The 20242-nt window shown below is 32.8% G+C and overlaps 2 protein-coding genes across 2 annotated transcripts; one reads left to right on the top strand and one right to left on the bottom strand.

Moving 5' to 3' along the window:
- The first annotated feature begins 6180 nt into the window (after window positions 1–6180).
- On the top strand, window positions 6181–13472 carry LOC132184287 (serine carboxypeptidase 24-like). Its single transcript, XM_059597860.1, has 9 exons — window positions 6181–6425; window positions 9044–9151; window positions 9979–10074; window positions 10174–10266; window positions 10373–10458; window positions 10742–11142; window positions 11252–11347; window positions 12653–12758; window positions 13160–13472. The coding sequence occupies exons 1-9, from the start codon at window positions 6182–6184 to the stop codon at window positions 13301–13303; spliced, it is 1374 nt and encodes a 457-aa protein (XP_059453843.1). The 5' UTR covers window position 6181; the 3' UTR covers window positions 13304–13472.
- A 587-nt stretch (window positions 13473–14059) lies between these two features.
- On the bottom strand, window positions 14060–19143 carry LOC132185641 (nucleoid-associated protein At4g30620, chloroplastic-like). Its single transcript, XM_059599403.1, has 7 exons — window positions 19018–19143; window positions 18080–18234; window positions 16681–16781; window positions 16544–16583; window positions 15745–15816; window positions 14425–14481; window positions 14060–14334 (listed from the first exon to the last, which is right to left on the bottom strand). The coding sequence occupies exons 1-7, from the start codon at window positions 19094–19096 to the stop codon at window positions 14272–14274; spliced, it is 567 nt and encodes a 188-aa protein (XP_059455386.1). The 5' UTR covers window positions 19097–19143; the 3' UTR covers window positions 14060–14271.
- Between the last annotated feature and the right edge of the window lie 1099 nt (window positions 19144–20242).

Here is a 20242-nt window from a genome sequence, read left to right as displayed (position 1 = left end):
GGAATTGAGTTATGGCTCACTGGCAGGACGTGGCAGTTACCTAATGCAACACCGGCCAGGTTCTACACTTGTTGGCGGTTACTTAAGACCCTCTGTACCTTATTTCTATGGTTCTTTATGTGATTGGGGCTTGTAGCTTAGGCCCAACCCATTAAGCCCAAAAGTTGGACTCTTGAGCTTGCACTCGTGATTTGGGCTGGTGGAGTGGATCTCGGGTATATCATTGTTATAGTTGGATCAAAATGCCACCTTTCTCCATGTCGTTTAGTCTTAATGAAGTTAATATTATTTGTTGGATATAAAAATCATTATCTGAAGAGAACTTTATATACATGCATTACAAATTTAGTTAGATAGTAATACATATGTTTTTTGCTAGATGACTACTTTATATCTTAAACTCCCGAGGGGAATATTTAATTGAAATTGATGAAATCAAGGTTTGAACTCAAAACATTCTGTTCTAATACCCTATTAAATCATCATTTATCCTAAAAGTTTAAGATGATAAGAATCAAGAAGAGATAAATTTATATTTCTTTTCAATTAAATATTACACATGTAATATCTAATGGTTGATTAGTAAAATGATATAAGAAAAATATTGACACCAATAATTTCTCTTAATTGAAATGGGTGTGAATTGACAGAGACAAAGCTTAAGCTCAAGATTAATTTAAATGATTAAATTAAATTCTAACACTCACTTTCATACTCTGTGATGTGGCTTTAAACTTAAAATAGATCATTATTGAATTTTGATCTAATAATACTTTTAAACACCGAATCAGGAAGTGTGAGAGTGTGAATATGAGAATAAGAGTGTTGTAGCATTTCTCAACAAACACATTAATCAGTAAACTTTGGCATGGAATTTTTTTTTTTGAATTGAATTGAATTAAATTGAGAACAATCTTAAGTAAACCAAGATCCTCAATTTCTGATTTATTTATTTATTTTTTGAGCAAAAAAGTAGGCGAGATAAATTAATTGTAGCTATTTTACTTAAGTATAACTATAGTAGCACTTGTCCTCTAGGAGATGCATAAGAAGTGCCTAGGCAGTGAGAACTACGTATACTTTTTGAAGTTTAACTTATAACCTGACCCAACTTTATCAGGACATCAATAAGCTAGACTCAATGCAGCTAATACTTATAATAGAATTGCAGATTTTGATTTCAAAAATTGAACTCTAATCCTAATAGATATATATCCATTCACTTACAAATTTTTCGAAGACCGCTAAACCACCGTCACTACTACCAGTCTACCACGGATAAATTCATTCTTCGTTATAGAAGACAGCCTCTTCTCTAACTCCATGCATGCTTATCTTCTTGATTGTGGAGAAAGAGAAAAGTAGAGCGAATTGGAGGGAAGCATAAGGGTCAACGGCCCGTGCCGTAGCCGTTGGGACATGATGGGTGGATGGTTGAGGGCATGCATGCCCATCATAACAAATCAACATTTTAATTTATCCATTAATATGTCGGCATGGGAAAGGGAGGTGAACACTTGGGAACTTCAAGGATAAGGAAAGGTGTTGATCTCATCCAATTCCATCATTCACGTATTAGGATCTGGATTCTCACAATTACTTATCTGAATTACTTGCAATTTGAAAATAAGGAATTCACTCATAATTGAATACGTAAATGGCTAGCAATTTAGACAAGAAATTATGTCGGGCCTCAATCCCGGCCCATATATATTATATATGAGAGAAAAAGAATTGAGTTCAAGTAATTACACCACTTAACTATTTTTAATTAGACTAATACTTGCTACATACACTCCTACTCTCACACACTCTTAGGTGACTCTCATTTTTACCGTTAGAACAAAATCTAATAATCTTTTATCATAAATCCAATGATGAGAGTAAATGTCACCTAAAGGTATATGAAAGAGGGAGATAGAGAGTGAGAGTATGTGTAATTACGTAATATTAGTACTCCCAATATTTTCTCGTGTTTACTATTAGATTATATGCTCTTTATATATATATATATATATATATATATATATATATATCATGCATATTAATATTGAATTTATAACTCATTTTACTATATTCATATAATATTAAAAAGAGTGTCATTGTGGTACTACAACTATATATTACTAGAAGTCCCCCACAAACGGATATGGTAGTTTACATGATATTCACTATATTAATCACTAAAATGTGGACTCACGTGGCACTTATTATGTCAACTATTAAAATATGAACTGACACGTAACGGTCAACATTCATTTCAATAAAATATAAACTGTCACGTGAATTTATAAAAAAAAATTGTAGTAAAAGGCTGTATTGCCCCAAAATTTTTTCTCTTAAAACAAAAAAAGACCCATAACTTTATGTGTGTTTTTTAACAAGACAGATTTTAATTTCAATGATCTTGATATTTGACAAGTTCAAAATAATCATATCAATTATCGTTTGTTCAAGAACTACGTACGCCATATATAGGGGCGAAACTAACTTAATTATCGCTTGAGGGGCTCCATAAATTAGTTCTCCAAAAAAAATTTAAAAAATCCCTCAAAAATATATGTTTTATATAAAGTATGCCCTCAAAAATTAATTTCTCTTCCACCATTTTTTATTATATATGTCACCGGTGCATGAACATTGAATGCCACTGTTGGAGATGGAAACATATATATTCATCATCTTCTTGAGAATAAAGAAGGAAGGAGAAGCTTCCTGGACAGTGATGTTCCCCATGGTACAGAGAGGTTTTGCACGCTTGCAGAAGGCACGAGGATTAATGTGAGGAAACAGCATTTCGGAAATCATGGAAGAGATCGATCTCATGCATCTATAAGACTATAATAGTAAGAGTTTTAGAGGAAGAAGCAACGACTATATATATAATTAGGTCAGACTGATCACTACTATTGGAGTATTAATTCAATCACCATTGTCAGACCATGTGGTGCTCATGGAGACTGGAGAGATCGATCTCATCTATATTGGTCAACAAGTGCAGCTATATTTATAATTTGTGATCATAAATGGGGGAGGGGAATTTTGGAAGAAACCTACCGTTTTAAGACTTTTGAGTGTTTGACCAAATCGGATCTAAGATCTTGTAGGTTATCAAATTATGAAATTTATGCCGTTTTAAGTATTGAAACATTTAAAAAAATGTTACATATTAAAAATGTGGCATTTTACAATTAAGAATTGAGTATATTTTCATCAGGTTCTTGCTCACTATGTTGTAAAAAAATTTGGGCCAAAAATTGTCTTTTCATTTTCTAGAGAAGTAGCATCTCTGCAAAAATGAGGAAATAGTATTTTGAGAGGAAAATTATTTACGGTTACCTCGATAATATGCCACATTTTTAATATGTGGTGTTTTCTAACCGTTTCGATATTTAGAAACGGTCTAAATTATTTAATTCAAGAATCTACAATTTTTTAAAAAATTATAGGAGATCCTGATCGTATTAGGTAAAAGGATTTTCAAATGTAGCCAACTTTATCATTAATACACTTTCTAAAACAAACCACAAAACTCTTTTGAAAAAAAAAATACTTCTAAAAAAAATATAATAAAATTTGTAGTATATACTTTTTTTAAAAAAAAAAATTAAAAAAAAAAAAAAAAAAAAAAAAGGCAGTACCCAATCAACTAAATAAGTGTTTGAGAGTGGGTATCAAGATATGAATTCGTCTAATATTTTATTTTGGATAAAAATTTCCTACAAATTAAATTGTAAGAGTTCTTACAACCAGTCTTTACACAAATGGCACTTGTCTTTAATCACGTGAGAATCACATGCTTTCTTATGAATGTTATTAAAAAAACATATAATAACTTACATGCTATTAAAAAAATATGTATATATATATATGCCATTTGTTTAGGAGTTTCTAGTTTCTACTAGTCCAAATGTACAAGCTAAAATCTATTTCTATATGTACCATCCCTATTCTTTTTTTTTTTCACCTTAATTAGTAAATTAAGGACAAGCTTGATCTTTAAATTATTGACAAACTATAATATAATGATGTCACATAAAGTACCTTTGCTTCTTTGCTCTGTAATCTACTTTTAATTAAGTGTGTATAAATGTCATCATTCTTACTTAGGCAAAATTAATGCAACCAAACTCCGATTAATGAAATAATTGCACTATATATATATATATATATACCTTGATTCCTGATGTGCAAGAAAGGTATAATAAAACTTGTCTTTTAGCTAGGTCTGCTAATTAATTAAATTTGACCAATCAAATTTGTTGAACCACTTTCATTGCACGTTTATATATAAAATATGATAATTTGTTGAAGGATGGCCAAACCTTTTAACTCCTCCACATCACATCCACTAAACAGACAAGTTTTTTCTTTCACGTACAACCCCACCAAACGGGTAATCAATCCCATTTACATTATTAATTAATCTGCTAATTAAAGATTGAAGTTGATTAACAGACATCTGTCCAATAATGGAAAAAACAATCAATGATGTCGTTGTCCAAGTTAGTTTGGTTTTGTCGTTGAATTCGAAAGAGTTTTTTTTTTTTTTTTTTTTTTTCCTTGGAAAAATTTCAGGGATTTTGACCTGCACCATATGTTTAAGAATCTTAGGGGCTTTACTACCCCAAGAGAAATTATGAGGTGATGGAGACTTCTGTGTTGGCTAATGAGCAGTCCTTAATAGACCAGGCCTCCAACGCCTCTTGTCTTATATGCCATAGCCAAAGAATCAAAAGGTGCAGGCCGATGGAGGTCATAAGACTTCCAACCCCACATCAAATTCACCTCCAATATCCTCTCTCTCTCTCTCTCTCTCTCTTTATATATATTTAGGACCACTAGAGAGAGAGTTAATATATTAATTAATTAAATGGATAAGTTAAAAATTACTTATCAGTTTTAGATTACATGATAATTTAACATAGTATCAGAGTGGCTGTCTTGAGTTTACATCCTAACTCTACATGATAATGTTAAGTAAGTAATTTTTAGTTGGGAAGTGATTGAAGTGATATATAGTAACTAGATATATGTAAAAAAGTTTTGTTTTAAATGAATTTTTATTTGAATAATAATAATAACAATTTATTAATGTGATATATAAAGTAAAAATATTAGAAATTCGAAAAAATTGAGAGCTTGGCATATTCATTATCAAACCGATAATTTAATGTACAATATAGGGAGAGAGGCCAGCCAAGCTCAAATACCTAGGTAATTGGTTTGACACAACCTCTCATATGAGTTATCTTGCTCAGAATTTGTAATAGATTTCTTTTTTTTTTTAAATTTTTTTTTGAGAAAGTGGGAATTAATGCTAAAACAAATGATTGGTCAGCGAAAATTATCATTAAATTTTCGATAGATTATCGTTAGATTCTGAATACGATAGTTATTTTTAATGACCGCTAAGTTAGGATACAAACACTTGAAAGTATAAAGGTGAGAATTTGTTTAGCATTTCTCGTTGAAAAAATTAAAGAATTTTGAAAATCAAAGGGTAAATTTGTCTCATTTGACCTCATTAACACCGGAAACAAGGCTATCAATGAGGGAACAACATCCTCTCCATTTCATTTGAACTGAATAATATCCGATTAGTTATATTGAATAACTATTTTTATCTTTATGAGGAGATAAAAATACTAACTGGATATTATTCAGTTCAAATAAAATATAGAGATCCGACTTAAGATACTCTCCATTTTAAATGAACTGAATAATATCCAATTACTTATAGTGGAATGATATTTTTATTCCCTCAAAAAATAAAAAGACAAAAATACCCCTCCACTATACCTAACTGAATCTTATCTAGTTCATTTGAAATGAAAATTGTCATATTTCCTAATTCGCACATTGCATCTTTATCCTTAAGTTACTTCTCTTGTGATGCATTTATGATTCTGCTTCTGGGTTATTAACTAAGCTCTGATCAGGTATCAATTGCCTTGTAGGACCAACCACCTCTTCTCTCTCTCTCTCTAAATCGGGAGAGATATAGAATGAGCTAGAAGGTCCACAGAGCAGCCCAACTTGCAGTTGTGTAGCAATGCAGCAACATCAGCTGCAACCCCAACCCTACTAACCTATAATTGACCCATCAAATTTCTCTTCACTTCACTTGAAGAACAAACACAGAGAGAGAGAGAGAGAGAGAGAGAGAGAGAGAGAGACAATGGCATTCCTTCTCTTCATCTCCTTACTCTTTTGCTCTTCAACCGCCGCCGCCATCTCTGCCGTCCCAAAACAACAAGAGCTGGATCGAATTTCAGCTCTCCCCGGACAACCACCGGTCACGTTTTCTCAATTTTCCGGCTACATTCCGGTCAACGAGCAACATGGCCGAGCTCTCTTCTACTGGTTGACCGAAGCCACTGCTTTTCCCGAGAAGAAACCGCTTGTTCTTTGGCTCAACGGAGGCAAGTTTTCTTCATCTTATTTTCTCACTTTTATTTTTCCACCGACTATATTATGTATAAAAGTTGTTCTTTTTCTTTTCCTTTTGGGGAACACTCTCCATTTGACACTTGCAGAAGCCATTAAAGGCATTGAAAGACTTGTCTTTTTCAAAATAACTAATCAAACATTGACAAGTTGCAAGGCATGCAAGGACAAGATTTAAAGACAAGCCATGATCGAATTAGTTGCTTTCCAGAAATCAATTAAGTAAATGAATTTATTAATTTCTGTTACTTAATTATTTCATCATGTGTAAATGTAACATTATCGTGAATAATGTTACATTTCACACAAATATTTCATATGCTTTGAATCGTAATTATTAAAAGTCAATACTCAATTATTAGTTTAGTATTATGTGGTTATAAAGACAATCTTAATTAATTTTGGATAATGTTGTTGATGGCAAAATGATTGAGCAAACTATTTGTGGCTGCCAATAAATATGTAATTAAACTATATACTTTGCACGTGTCACCACCCCACGTGTCCTAGCTTGAACACAACTTCAAGAGTCAAGACCCTTCTGTTTCTATCTATGCCTCCCATCAACCATGAGATGGAGCACATTAGCAGGCAGGCACTAAACCAGGCTAGTGTGCGCCAACAATCACCATCAATCGGGTAGTGAACCACTGCACCCACCATGGAGAAAAAAACAGCCACATGGGTCCTCTCGTGATCTCTCTGTGTCTGTATATAGGCCTCATTCCTTCCAAAACTGACGTTTATTCTCTCTTTTCTAAAGCACTACTCCTTTACCTCAGTGAATTTTTTTTCTTCTGTTTGTCTGTGAATGAGGTTGTTGGGGGGAGAGAAAACACCAAATTCTGCTCAAAAGTGAACCTACTTTTTCGCTTGATCAACTTTTCTGATCTTTCCATATTGTCCTTGCAAAAGATGCCTTTGTCTCTGTCTCTCTATCTCTCTCTTTCTTTCTCTCTTGTGGATATTCACACTCGCTCTGTGTGTACTTCCATCTTTGAAGCACGCGCATTCAGAAGTCACCAATGGTGGTGATGATGATGATGTAGGGTTATTAAGCTTTTTTCCCCTTTTGGGACCAGGAAATGTGAGATAAAAAAACAAGAAGTACTTCCAAATCATGTTAGGATATGGATAGAGCGGGTCTTGGAAGAAAGTATCACTGTGAAAATCAGTCATTTAATTAAGATTTGTAAAAAGAAAAAATAAAAGACTGATTTTTATTATTATGTCATTCTAATTATATGATTATTTTAAACAATTTACTAAATAACATTAGTCACGAGGATAGTTAGTTCAGTCACAAGTTTTAAAAAATTTAAATTGACAAAAAAATAAATTTAACTATTTAATTAATACTTTTACAATTCCTCTTATAGTATGCTCAAGCTCTTCTAAGTGAGTTTAATACTAAAATATTTAGGTTACCATAAAAAAAAAAAAAAAAAAAAAAAATGAAGATGATATGAACAAATAACTCTATTTTATGTGAAGGTTTAAATAAGTTCGTCTTAATCTGTGTATCTTTTGCTTCTGTAATCACTTTGTGCGATCCTTTGAGAGGATCAGATCACTTGTTTGACCTATTTTTTAAGCTTTATAATTATTTTTACACTATTTTAGTTTATTTTTTATTTATTGTTGAAAAACTCATCCCTTTTTCGATTTTAAGATAGTTCATTCTCTATTCATTTTAGATTAAGAATAGAAAATATTTTGTAACCCTTTTTCCTTAATCAATTAAAAAAGAAAAAATCTCTATTAATTCCATAATTTTCTTGTTACATATATATATATATATATATATATATAGACTGTATGTGCTATATATAGACAAAAATTGAGAATCGTTTTAGGAATCTACAGTAAGAGGATCTGTTCAATGAATCGTTCATGGTAGGTGGCGGTAGATAATTTCTGTTTTGCCTGAATTGTCTGGTTTCCACTGTAGAGATTGTTTTCCTTAACATTAATTGTGCCTGAAATAGTGCATGGAAGCTGACATCCCATAGAATAAAATATATAATTTTAAATGGGTAGGTTTCGACTTTGATTATTGCAGTCTTGCAGAGGCAAATAGTATACATGTTTGTGAAAAAGTTGTACAGATATTATGCAGTCAAATCAACACCTAATGTTTACAGGAACTTGACTATAGATATATGGGATGGAGCTGCTTTGATTTGTCGGTGCTGGTATTAGTTATCTATTTACGTACACCTAGCAAATTAATAAAGTGGGATATTATATTAAACTTTAATTATGACATCACAAAATGTTAATTCTATGTTAAGATGAATTATTCATATTAAGTGTATTAATTACAAACGTTTATTTGCATAATTTTCCAAAGACAGAATTAGAAATTTAACTTTAAAAAAAAGTTTAATTTTATAAATCAGTCTAAGCTTGTTTCCCGATTTGAGCTTTGTATTGAAGTACAAGCAGTATATTTTATCTTTTCTTTTATTGCTACGCTCAAAACAAGATTTATGCTGATCTCAAGAGATTGACCACAATTATATAATTATAAATAGTGTAATTATGCAGGGCAGGTTGCAATTATCTAATAATAAATTGTGGAATTATGCAGGACCAGGTTGTTCATCAGTAGCATATGGAGCATCAGAGGAAATCGGGCCATTTAGAATTAACAGAACTGGTGCATCTCTTTATCTCAGCAAGTATGCGTGGAATACAGGTAACAGCTACCATTAAATATTATTCATTTTGTTCTTTTGATGAATTTAATTATATTGTGGAGAATTTAATTAGAACATGTTCATATATGGCACATGCATTAATCATCATCACATGGATCACGCATAGACAACATCAACATGCAAGTCTATCCATCTCGGTCAAATGGTTGACAAACTTCTACTATAGCTAGCTAGCTACCAATCAAACTTCTATTATATGACCAAAAAAAAAAGGGATGATTAAGACACCATGACCATGACTTTTATGACCCTTTTTTTTAGCTCTTATATTAGTAAATAATTAAGAAAAATATTTGAGTTATTACAGTTTTTACTATAATTTCTTTACAAACTAATATAGCAATTTATATGTACTACATGGCACCACATGGAAGAAAAAAATTAATCAAAATTAAATTGTTTAGTGGTTGGCATGATTATAAGTATCACGTCAGTTTATAAGAAATTTATAATAAAAGTTGTAGGGTGATGCTAAACAGCACGCACGCCCAGCTAATTTTTTTTTTTATAATTAAAATATTAAAAAAAATAAAATTTAGCTGGACGTGCATGACTATTCATGCACGCCCAACGTGCTGTGAATCAGTACTCAAAGCTGTAATATCTTTAACAACAAAGATGGACTCAATGCCCTCCCAAGCTCTCCTCCAGTAAAAAAGAATTCTTATAAAAACTTTTTTAATTAGCATATTTAATTAGTGTATTTCGTCCATGCGTACTGAATTGTTAAAGCAGCTAGTTGGTAAACTTTGTCTTAGTTTGTTTCTAAAATATCTAACTCTAATTACTTTTTTATGCTTTAAAGAAGCAAATATATTGTTTCTTGAATCGCCTGCTGGTGTTGGTTTCTCTTACACAAATACAAGCTCCGACCTTGAAGATTCTGGAGACAAACGGACGGGTAATAACAAATCAATGAAGATTATATAATATTATTGTTTTGTTGGTATAAAATTATTTCTTAATTGAAGCCTAATTGGTTACCAATTTTGTGACACAGCTCAGGATGCTCTAGTCTTTCTAATTAGATGGATGTCACGGTTTCCACAATACAAATATAGAGAATTCTATATTGCTGGGGAAAGCTATGCTGGTATATATAAGCAACAACTAGTAATTAACCTATTAATTACTTTCTCAAGAATTCTTAATTACTAATTACATATATATAAGCTAATGTTTTTACTCTTTTCTAATAGGGCATTATGTTCCTCAGTTGGCAAAGAAAATTGTCGATTACAATAAAGCAAACATGCATCCCCTCATCAACCTTAAAGGCTTCATTGTAAGTTAATCCATCTACAATGTTGGTAATGGTATTAAAGTTTTACTATAAATTTTTTATAAACTGATGTTTTAATTCATGTGGCATGCATTTACCACATCAACAACTAAAACGTGAAGTGTCACGTGACAGTATACGTAATATTTGTCGTATCAATTACTAAAATGTGAATTGTTACAACTTAGGTGCCAACTCACGTTATCGGTTTGTAAAAAACAATAATGAAAACTATAATACCCTAAACATTTTCCGAAGTTTTTAAATGAAATTGTAATGCATGCAGGTGGGAAATGGCGTAACAGACAACTATTACGACAGCATTGGAACCGTTACATTTTGGTGGAGCCATGCAATGATATCAGACACAAGCTACCATTCAATTCTCAAGCACTGCAATTTCAAGGAGGAAAAAACGTCACAGAAATGTGATGATTCAGTGAGTTATGCCATGAACCATGAGTTCGGAGACATCGATCAATACAGTATATATACACCATCTTGCTTGGCGTTGCCCAACACTACAATGAAGCCTATGAGGCTCAAAAATACTCTTTTGCGTCGGAGGGTTTCTGGCTACGATCCTTGTACTGAAAATTATGCAGAGAAATATTTTAACCGGCCGGAAGTGCAGAAGGCAATGCATGCAAATGTTACTGGAATTCCTTACAAATGGACTGCATGCAGGTATATACGTAATTTACATACTCTTTTTTTTTTCCTTTTTTTTTTTTTAGTATGAAATGAAATTTATATCTTATTCGGAAATTAATATAATTTTGTATGGGGCATGCAGTGATGTTCTTATAAAGAACTGGAACGATTCTGAAACTTCTCTGCTACCCACATACAAGGAGCTGATTGCAGCTGGTCTAAGAATCTGGGTTTTCAGGTATAAGTTCTGATAAAACCTCTATAATATTATAAAATAATTGCTGTTGTTCTTATTTCTTATTCAATCCTATCACCCTTTCCAGAAAAAAAGAAAAAAGAAAAGTGTAAACTAAAAGAGTTAAAAGTAGCAGGAAGTAAAGTATTGGGTGGTTTATTTTCCTTTCTATTTTGGATTTTTCCACAGTAAAAAAGAACAAAACCAATGTAAAAATATTTTGGAATAATGTTTACTTTAAATGGGGATAATTTGGTCGAAAAGGAACAAGCCTATTGAAGGAATTTTCTTAGATTTTTGTGCACTTAATTTATTCAGATAGAATTTGTGGAAGGAAGGGATTCTTTTCCACTGTAAAGGAGAAGTTCCAGCAAGTAAAAGTTACAATTGAAAATGCTACCCGAAAATTTAGATGATTTACATAACACGAATGGCCATATTTTTACATTAAATGGGCATTGATTATAAATCTTAGGAAAACAAGGAAGACTTGTTATTAATTAAGCCTCTGACTCTTAGTAATTGAAAGTGAAGCATTGGTTGCATGACAGCGTGTCACCTTTCCCTTTCTCTAGTTGAAAAATCAATTTCAGATTGTCTTGTCACATAAAAATGACACAACATCTACTTTCTGTAGCCGATTGATTTGAAGGTTGAGTGCTGGACTGTGCTTGATAAGACTCCATTGCTGATCATTTTAAAATCTTAATTTTTCTCTTTGACCATATCATTAATGCTTTTGTTATGGAAAGAGTGTCACATTAAAACTTCATTTAAGGTGTTGTTTGGTAAATTGGTTGGTCTAGACATTGTAGTTGATGTAGATTGATATGAAAAAAATAAAAATGTTTGGTATAAAAAAAATGAAAAAGTAAAAAAATTTTGTTTTATAGTGATTTTTTTATTTGAATAATAATAAAAAGTGAATAATTTGATATAAAAAGTTAAAATGTTTTAATGTTAATTTTTTTTATAAATGATGATGAATAGTGTCTATGATGATAAATGTGCTTGATAAAAAATGGAGTCAAGCCTGACTCGACTCCATTTTTTTTTTAGAAACTCCATTTACTGATGGTAGTAGCCCTTCTGCTGTTGTACTGAATCCCTTCAATTCACTGTACGTTCCCCTTTTGGGATTTTTACGCAAATTAATTTAATATTTTACTAAATAAAAAAAAAATTAAAAAAAAAAATTAAGCTCAAATTTAGATGAAAACTTTGTTCTAATTTGAAAAGTTTCAAGTGCAACTAAAGGGATGGGGAGATGGAATATATGTTAATGCTTTTGTTTCTAATTTGATGCAGCGGAGACACAGATTCAGTAGTTCCAGTGACTGCCACTAGGTTTTCTCTTAGCCATCTCAATCTTGCAATTAAAACCAGGTGGTATCCATGGTATTCAGGTGGTCAGGTAATCACAAAATTTCATTCCAAAACAATCACAACTTCCTTAAACATAAGATTTTGTGTCTCGTGTACACAGAACATAAGTTAAGAGTGTCACATCAATAATTAAAAAGGCATAACACCATAACTTGTATCATAAATTAAAGTACAATTCGAATTGCTAATAATTCAGACAGCAAATATGAGACAGCTAATATGAAGTTTACTTGTCCAAACAATTTTAAGTTGTCTATCCACACGTTTTGAATAAGTAAACCCTATAAAAACTCATATTTATTGTAATCCGTGCAACAAATTATTAAGAATCCGAATTTCAAACCGAAGCGATCAGACAAAAATATTGATATTCATAATTCATAAAAGAAATGTTGAAAGAAAAAATTGCTAATTAAATTCCTTTTATAGGTAGGAGGATGGACAGAAGTGTACAATGGGTTAACCTTTGCTACAGTGAGAGGAGCTGGGCACGAAGTTCCACTATTTCAACCCAAGAGAGCATACATTCTTTTCAGATCGTTTTTGGCTGGGAAAGAATTACCTACATCTTGACAGATTGCTTGGAGATGATTAGCAACGATAATTGGTCATCTTTGAGGAAGTTCTTTGTTTAATTGTTTCAACTAACTTGAAATTCCACATAATGGTGGGTAGGATAGAATCATTCATTCAAATTAGCATTTATAATTTTAAGGACAAAATTGTTACATTTCATGTTATAGACCGATGCAAATTGGATTAATATTGTCACTCCTCAAGTTCTTCAATGCAAGCATGAGATTCATTTAAGTAATTTTTACTGCAACTCCCTTACAAACACACGTTAACGTCAATATTTTATAAAGATAAACGTTATGTGGATTGTCACATGAGAACCTTCATTTCAATAAATAACATGATAAATGTCATATAAATTGTCTTAACATCATCTTTTCAAATTCAACTTTAATTACTTCCTTTTTTAAATTATTCTGCAAATTTAGCTTAACATGCCTTTGTAAGGATTTTTAAAGGATAAAGATCTCCAGTAATTTATTATACAAATTGCTAACAATTTAGACAGTACATATAACCATGTAAAAGAGTACACATGAAACCCACCTATCTTATTAAGTAATTGAACGGCTCAAAATTTATTTGAACATGCAAGTCTCATATGGACTCGCTGACAATATACTGCCAAAATTGTTTGAGATCCATATCATTTTTAAAACCTTGGTATTCTCCCATGTATGTCATAATCCAGTTTCAATTCTTACTAGGCCCAAAAAGTATATTTGGAAAAGAAGCAAGAGCCAAGTTTACAAATGAAGAAAAAACACACCCTTTACATTTTGTAGAAATCAACAACTGGAAAATTAGCTGGACACAGGTTCCAAATATTTCTACTCTTCAATTTGAATAAAACAACATTGTTAGATTCAAGGTCATAGTACAAGTATTCCTTCTCTGTTCACATACAAAATTGAAGTGCATCTCAGATACCAGTCTGAGATGAAAATATAATTTACTTCAATCCATCACCCCATGCCTGGAGGCATTCCCAAGCTCTGAGCAAGATCACTCATCCTCTCCTTCATGGCCTGAGAAAATAATAAGGCTGAGACTTTCAGTTTTATAACAAAGATGGAGGAAGAGTTTCAATTCTTTATATAAGAAACTGGAAATCTCACCTGGACACTCTTCTGGTGTGCATCCTTGTATGCCTCAGTAACTAAAAGTGAAAGTTTCTGCACATAAAGCAAAATGTATTTGTAAGTCTTAAATAGCAACCTATACACCAAAAGAATAATGCTACTCTTCACACTCATTTCATACTGGTTGTAGTAATGTGGTGTAAGTGACTTCTCATGACAGCCACTTAAAAGAATAAGAGTTTGCCACTTAAAACACGCTACATCAGCCGGCATGAAATGGGTGTGAAAAGTAGCATTACTCTACATCAAATTAATCATTTGCCCCGTCAGGAAGGATTATAGAACTCAAACCAATTGGATACTTAAAACTACTCCCTCCATCTTCAAAGATACTGCCCAGTTGGAAGGATTGCCCAAACCCAAGTTAAACAACTAAATAGTCTAAAACCGCTTCCCAAATTTCTATAGGTGTTTCCAGATATGCACTTGATAACTACTGGTTCACTAGATGAGCATATATTTGAGCCTAAAAATCAAAAGGTCATCATTTTGAAAATGCGGAGCTTTAAATCCAGCTTAGTTCAATATTTTGGCAGAGAAAATAAAAGATTATTCAGATTATGTTTGATGTGTTTCTTCAGTAAGTATTCTCCGAAGTATTTTTTGATTCCCCCCAAAGAGAAAAAAGTAAATAAATAAAAAAATAAACAAAAGCCCCCTCTTTCCATGAAATTCTCCATAACTTTTGAGTCAAAGACTGAAACCATAGTCGTTGCCTGCAATCGACATCCCCATCCAGGTACAAAGACAAGGAAATGAGAAGGCAAACAGGAAACACCTCATCCAAGATTTAAGTATAATTGCCTCATGGCCCATTTTGTTGTCTCATGGGAATTTAATGGCCCTAGTCGTTCCAAGAAGTCCAAAGTCCAAACAAGTCAATCGGACAAATGAAGTACAGTAGTTGTCATCATAAAAATTTTGGAAAAAAAAGAAGAAGCTTTGTTCCATGAAATTCTATGGCCCCACTAAAGATATTAGATTTCATATCAGATCATGTACAAGATATGAATGAGTTCAACTTCCAAGGGAGAACTAAACAGGCACGTATAACAAATTCCAAGGTGTGATAAGATCACACTATAAGAATACATTTTGCATTTTATTTTCCAATGGTCTTTGGATCCAATGGCATCACCTGCCCAATAAACAAGGGCCAGAGTGTGAAGTCACAAGTCCAATCCCGTAATGGTGTATGACATATTGAGTTGTGTTTATCTATTTGTAATTTTTTTTGGCGGAAAAAAACTAATAGAAAGATGAAGTCAAAAGAATGTGTGAATTGGATATACTTGCCTCTGGTCCTAATTCCATTGCAGCCTCAGTGATCTCTGTGCGAACAGGTTGCTGGTTTCCTGACAGTGTTACCTACAAACATAAGTTAAGAACTACTGTGAAGTTCATTGAAGAAATAAATTAAGGCTTGCAATACTACAAGGTGACTCAAATCATTTGAAGCAGTTCCTAACATTATTTTTCTTTTATAAGTAATCGATAATTATCATTAAAAGTGTAAAGACACCTCTAAGTACACTGGAAGTATACAAGAGGAAACATCATTAAGATGGGAAAAGCAGTCCTGCCGTAGAATTGAGCAGCAGCTGACGTTCAAAAGCTAAAACAAACATCCATGAAAAACAAAATCATTCCACAAGGTACTATGACATTTTTAGTCATCACCCTTTCTTTTCACAATATTGGAAATTTGGAAGTATATCTTTGTCATGTACAGAATCATAACAAAGATATCAAATTACACCAAGTAAAATGTCTACATGATCTTACTGTTTTGCACAATGATTCTGATCTAGCTTTTAAATGGCTCTATCCACAAAAACAAAAATTTGCCTCGAATCCCACTGAAAACAATATAACATAAACAAATTTTCTATGTTTTGCGAGCTCTTTCGAAGGCAAACCAAGTCAAAAGCTAAAGCAAAATTTTGTCCTCATTCAAACACGAGCAAATGATTGACCTAACAAATGACTTTACCAGTTCACCATATTAATGTCCAAAAGCAAATTACAAACACTCAAGTGCAAGCACACACACAAACACACAGAGAGACAGACAGGCAGAGAGGGACTAAAATACCTTGATTAGCTCACCTTCACAGTAACCATCAAACTCTGTTCTGCATAACAAAATGATAAAAAACAAAATGAAGACTTCACAGACAGATACACAGAGAGTAAAAATTCAGATGCAATAGGTGTAACATATAATCCTACGCAGCAAGTTCTTTTTGCACCCGTACTGCCTCAACTTGGACAACCATTTGTGCTTTCTTAACTGTCTCGTAAAGGTTCTGCATGTTTCCAAAAATTCCTGCCTAAAGTCAACGAGCAAAGTAATATTAGTCTAAGTTCACAGATATGAGTCCAACTCCATGTCATCATGCAAATAAACTACATAACACCAATAAAATTAATAGTCCCTATAAATTTGATTTAAGACTGCGAACAAATTCACCCTATATCCCCCTGTAGATCTCACTGTCAAGGGAACAAATCATCACACACTAGGGTATAATTCCATACTTGTTCTGCTAAGGAGAAGTTGAGAAGGATGCAACATATAAGTGTTCAGTCCCAGGCTACACCAAAAAGAGTATTCTGACTCCTCAGGCACTTTTAAACCATATAATTCAATACTTTATATGACTTATTTAGGTATTGCAATATCACCAAAAACTTGGCTCCTCTAAGCAATATCATCAAAAACTCGAGACACCTCTGAGGAATTGCTTTATGATTGAATACAATGATATAGAGTGTTTTCTTGTCAGTCCAAGAAGCATTCATGTAATAAGAAGTTCCTGTTTAAAGCAATTCGTCACTCCAACATCTAGAGAAAGAAAATGAAAGCATCGTGCTGTTGTGATAAAAAAGAAATTCAGATTTTTAAATTCTCTATCTCACAAGCCAGCTCCTCTTCAAACAATTCTTTTTCGTTTGCTTTCAAATCTCAGACCAGCTCCTCTTCAAACAATTCTTTTTCTTTTGCTTTCAAATCTCAGACACTATTGTCCATAAGGAAATTAATTTGTTTTCAGGGATGAATTTAAAACCTATGATGTGGACGACCAGCAACTTTCCAAGATCTTACTCAGGCATGGTTGTGATTTTAAAACAGAACACATCTCTTGTATGTCTCTGTGCATGTCTGTGTAAATGCTTATGGAAACCTAGAGGGTAATACAGAGATTAAATTTAAGAAAAAATGGCAAATGGCCTTATATTTCTCCACTCTTTAAGAAAATAAAGGCAGGCACTTCTACAAGTTCCAAAATAGGCAACAGATAAAGCCAGACAAACAAGCTTCATCTTATCAGAACCCAACATACCAGCCTTTGTTAGGACAAATATTATTACATAACATAGATTTAGATGAGTTTCAGTATATGCATATGTTATTTCCTTCCTGGCTTTCTCACTGGCATGCACCAGAGAAACCTCTGACTTAATCAAAATTATCACAAAACTGGGTTTAGAGGTTTTTCAAGGCCTTCAATACACCCCCGCAAACAAAGTTACTCTAGATGTTCAATAGTTAGTGTCAACCTATGTGATCATGTTTTAGAACCAACACATACTGTTTGCTGAGAAGACAAAAGTAAACTCCATTAACCTTTGAAGGCGCATCTCCACTCTGATCATTCGTTTCCTTTTTTCCTCCGAATAGACTGTACACACGGAGGGATCTATGATTATGCCCAGATTTTCCCTGACGACGTCGAGATAGCATCTGTATACCCACTAAATTGGCATTTGAAGTTAGGTTACCTGTAATGAGCAGGACAAGAGTAGGTTACAAACAACTCTTTTTACTATCATAAATTATTCAAATACACGGTTTGGAAAGCTAGAATCGTTATAAAATAACTGGAAGTTGCGAACTTAAAGAATGAACCATTACAGAGAAGTTGAAGACCAAAATTTTCTTTGGCATAGTGTCCTAAAGCACATTCAACGGACATTAAAAAAAAACAGAAAGAAAGAAAGAAACTCAAGACAGCGTCAATGCATTTGATTAGAATTAACATGAGTAAGAGCCATGTTTTCTTTTCATACCAATTTCGATTAGTTTTTCTCTACTCATCAAAGATTGTTGCGTCATCCCACATTATTTGTACAGAGAGATCTTGTGTCAAAAACACGTTTTTTTTTTTTTTAGGTTCTTAGTTTTGTGAAACTAAAACATCCACCTATTGTGTAAACCACAGTCATTTTCACAGATAACCCATTTCTGTCAGGAGAAACTGCTTTAACCCCACCAAAACCAAAGCACTCGTTAGACCCATAATGGTGCTCAACTTCACGAAACTTTCAACCACAAAAGACCCACATCAATATTAATACCTCCACTTGATACAAGAAATCAAATTCAGAAAAGCACAATATACAAAACATATCCATAAAACAAATTCAGGGGAGCAATACATGATTTATTCCCACATAGACCACACTGCACAAAAGAACCCAGAATCCTAGTCAATACTTGTATCCATATATTCTCACACTGCACAAAAGAATACAAAAAAGAGAGCCAGAGAGAGAGAGAGTTACAGAGGGAGGGAGACGAAGGGCAAGGCTTTATTCCTTGTAGATTTGACATCTGACCAGTGAGAGAAATCGTCGACGCCATTGAGCTGTGAAAGAGTTCTGGGCTTTTAAGTTTTTTGTTTGGAGAGGATAATGTGTAGGTTTGTTTTTTTTTTTTTTAGAGACTGTTAAGAGTTAGTGGGTATCACCTGTCGTTCAAGCGCTATAAGAACGGACCAATTCTAGAAGAGCACGTAGACCGAGTATGGTATAGACGATCGTGTGATAAAGTTTGTTGTAATATTCGTGAATCAAAGGCAATGATACTCTTCACACCATTTAGGGGTGTAAATCCGGCCGGTTATAATCGGCTATCAATTGATAATCAATTACTAATTGATAATTGAAAACTAACAAATTGGCTTATTGCTTATGAAAGAGATCGGAAATAACTAGTAACCGCCCCTAACCAATTTTTGAAAATGCCTAGAGCAGGCCGGTTATAGCCGGTAAAACGATGTTGTTTGACTCTAGGGTTAAAGTTATAAGTTTTGCACTTTTAAGGTTATTGGGCCAAAAAAACCATACTTTATTTTAGAAATGACAAAAAAATGTTTAAATTAAGCCCCAAAAGTAGACCCAATACCTAAAATAGATCCCAAAAGCCCAATCTTTTAAAGACCTGGTTAGGGGTGCGGATAACCGGCTTCCAACCGGTAATCGACGGTAATTACATAGGTAGTTACTGTGGAGCCTGAGAACCGGTTATATATTTTGGTCAACTGAGTTTTTACCTCTATTTATCACTCATTTTATATTGATTAATGTAACGTATTTTAAATAGTTAATACTTTTGTTTTTTAAGTGATTGATGTGGTATGAAATAAGTGTTATAAATTGGTGTAAATAGTAGTGTTACTTCCAAATCAAAATGTGATTAATTGTAATTTTCCGAAGTATATTTGCCAGTACGCATACTAACATTAGTTTTTACTATGAGTGGTACCTAGTTCCTACCCTCCTAATCTTATAAAATAAATAGTTAAAAACAAAATCAATAAAAAGTCTCAAATTGTAAAGTACTTTGTCAAACAAACTACTGGCAAGAATGTTTCTTTTTTATTTTATTTATTAAAAAAAAATTGACAGTAAAAATGTTAAACCTGGGGACTTTTTACAACTTCTTGTCACCTATTAACATATGATTGGAATGTACTAAAATTTTATTTTTAATTGTTGACACCGCAAC

Source organism: Corylus avellana, chromosome ca6 (genome assembly GCF_901000735.1).
Source record: "Corylus avellana chromosome ca6, CavTom2PMs-1.0".
NCBI lineage: Eukaryota > Viridiplantae > Streptophyta > Magnoliopsida > Fagales > Betulaceae > Corylus > Corylus avellana.
The sequence above is the reverse complement of the archived record's forward strand: the minus strand, read 5'-3'. Positions and strand labels throughout refer to the sequence as shown.

Coding starts and splice junctions, on each gene's coding strand:
- LOC132185641 (XM_059599403.1), bottom strand. CDS start 19,096: ATGGCGTCGACGATTTCTCTCACTGGTCAGATGTCAAATCTACAAGGA. Junction 18,235..19,017: donor CCCTTCGTCTCCCTCCCTCT/GTAACTCTCTCT, acceptor TGCTCATTACAG/GTAACCTAACTTCAAATGCC. Junction 16,584..16,680: donor GTGCAAAAAGAACTTGCTGC/GTAGGATTATAT, acceptor TTTGTTATGCAG/AACAGAGTTTGATGGTTACT.
- LOC132184287 (XM_059597860.1), top strand. CDS start 6,182: ATGGCATTCCTTCTCTTCATCTCCTTACTCTTTTGCTCTTCAACCGCC. Junction 10,459..10,741: donor TCAACCTTAAAGGCTTCATT/GTAAGTTAATCC, acceptor TAATGCATGCAG/GTGGGAAATGGCGTAACAGA. Junction 11,143..11,251: donor TACAAATGGACTGCATGCAG/GTATATACGTAA, acceptor TGGGGCATGCAG/TGATGTTCTTATAAAGAACT.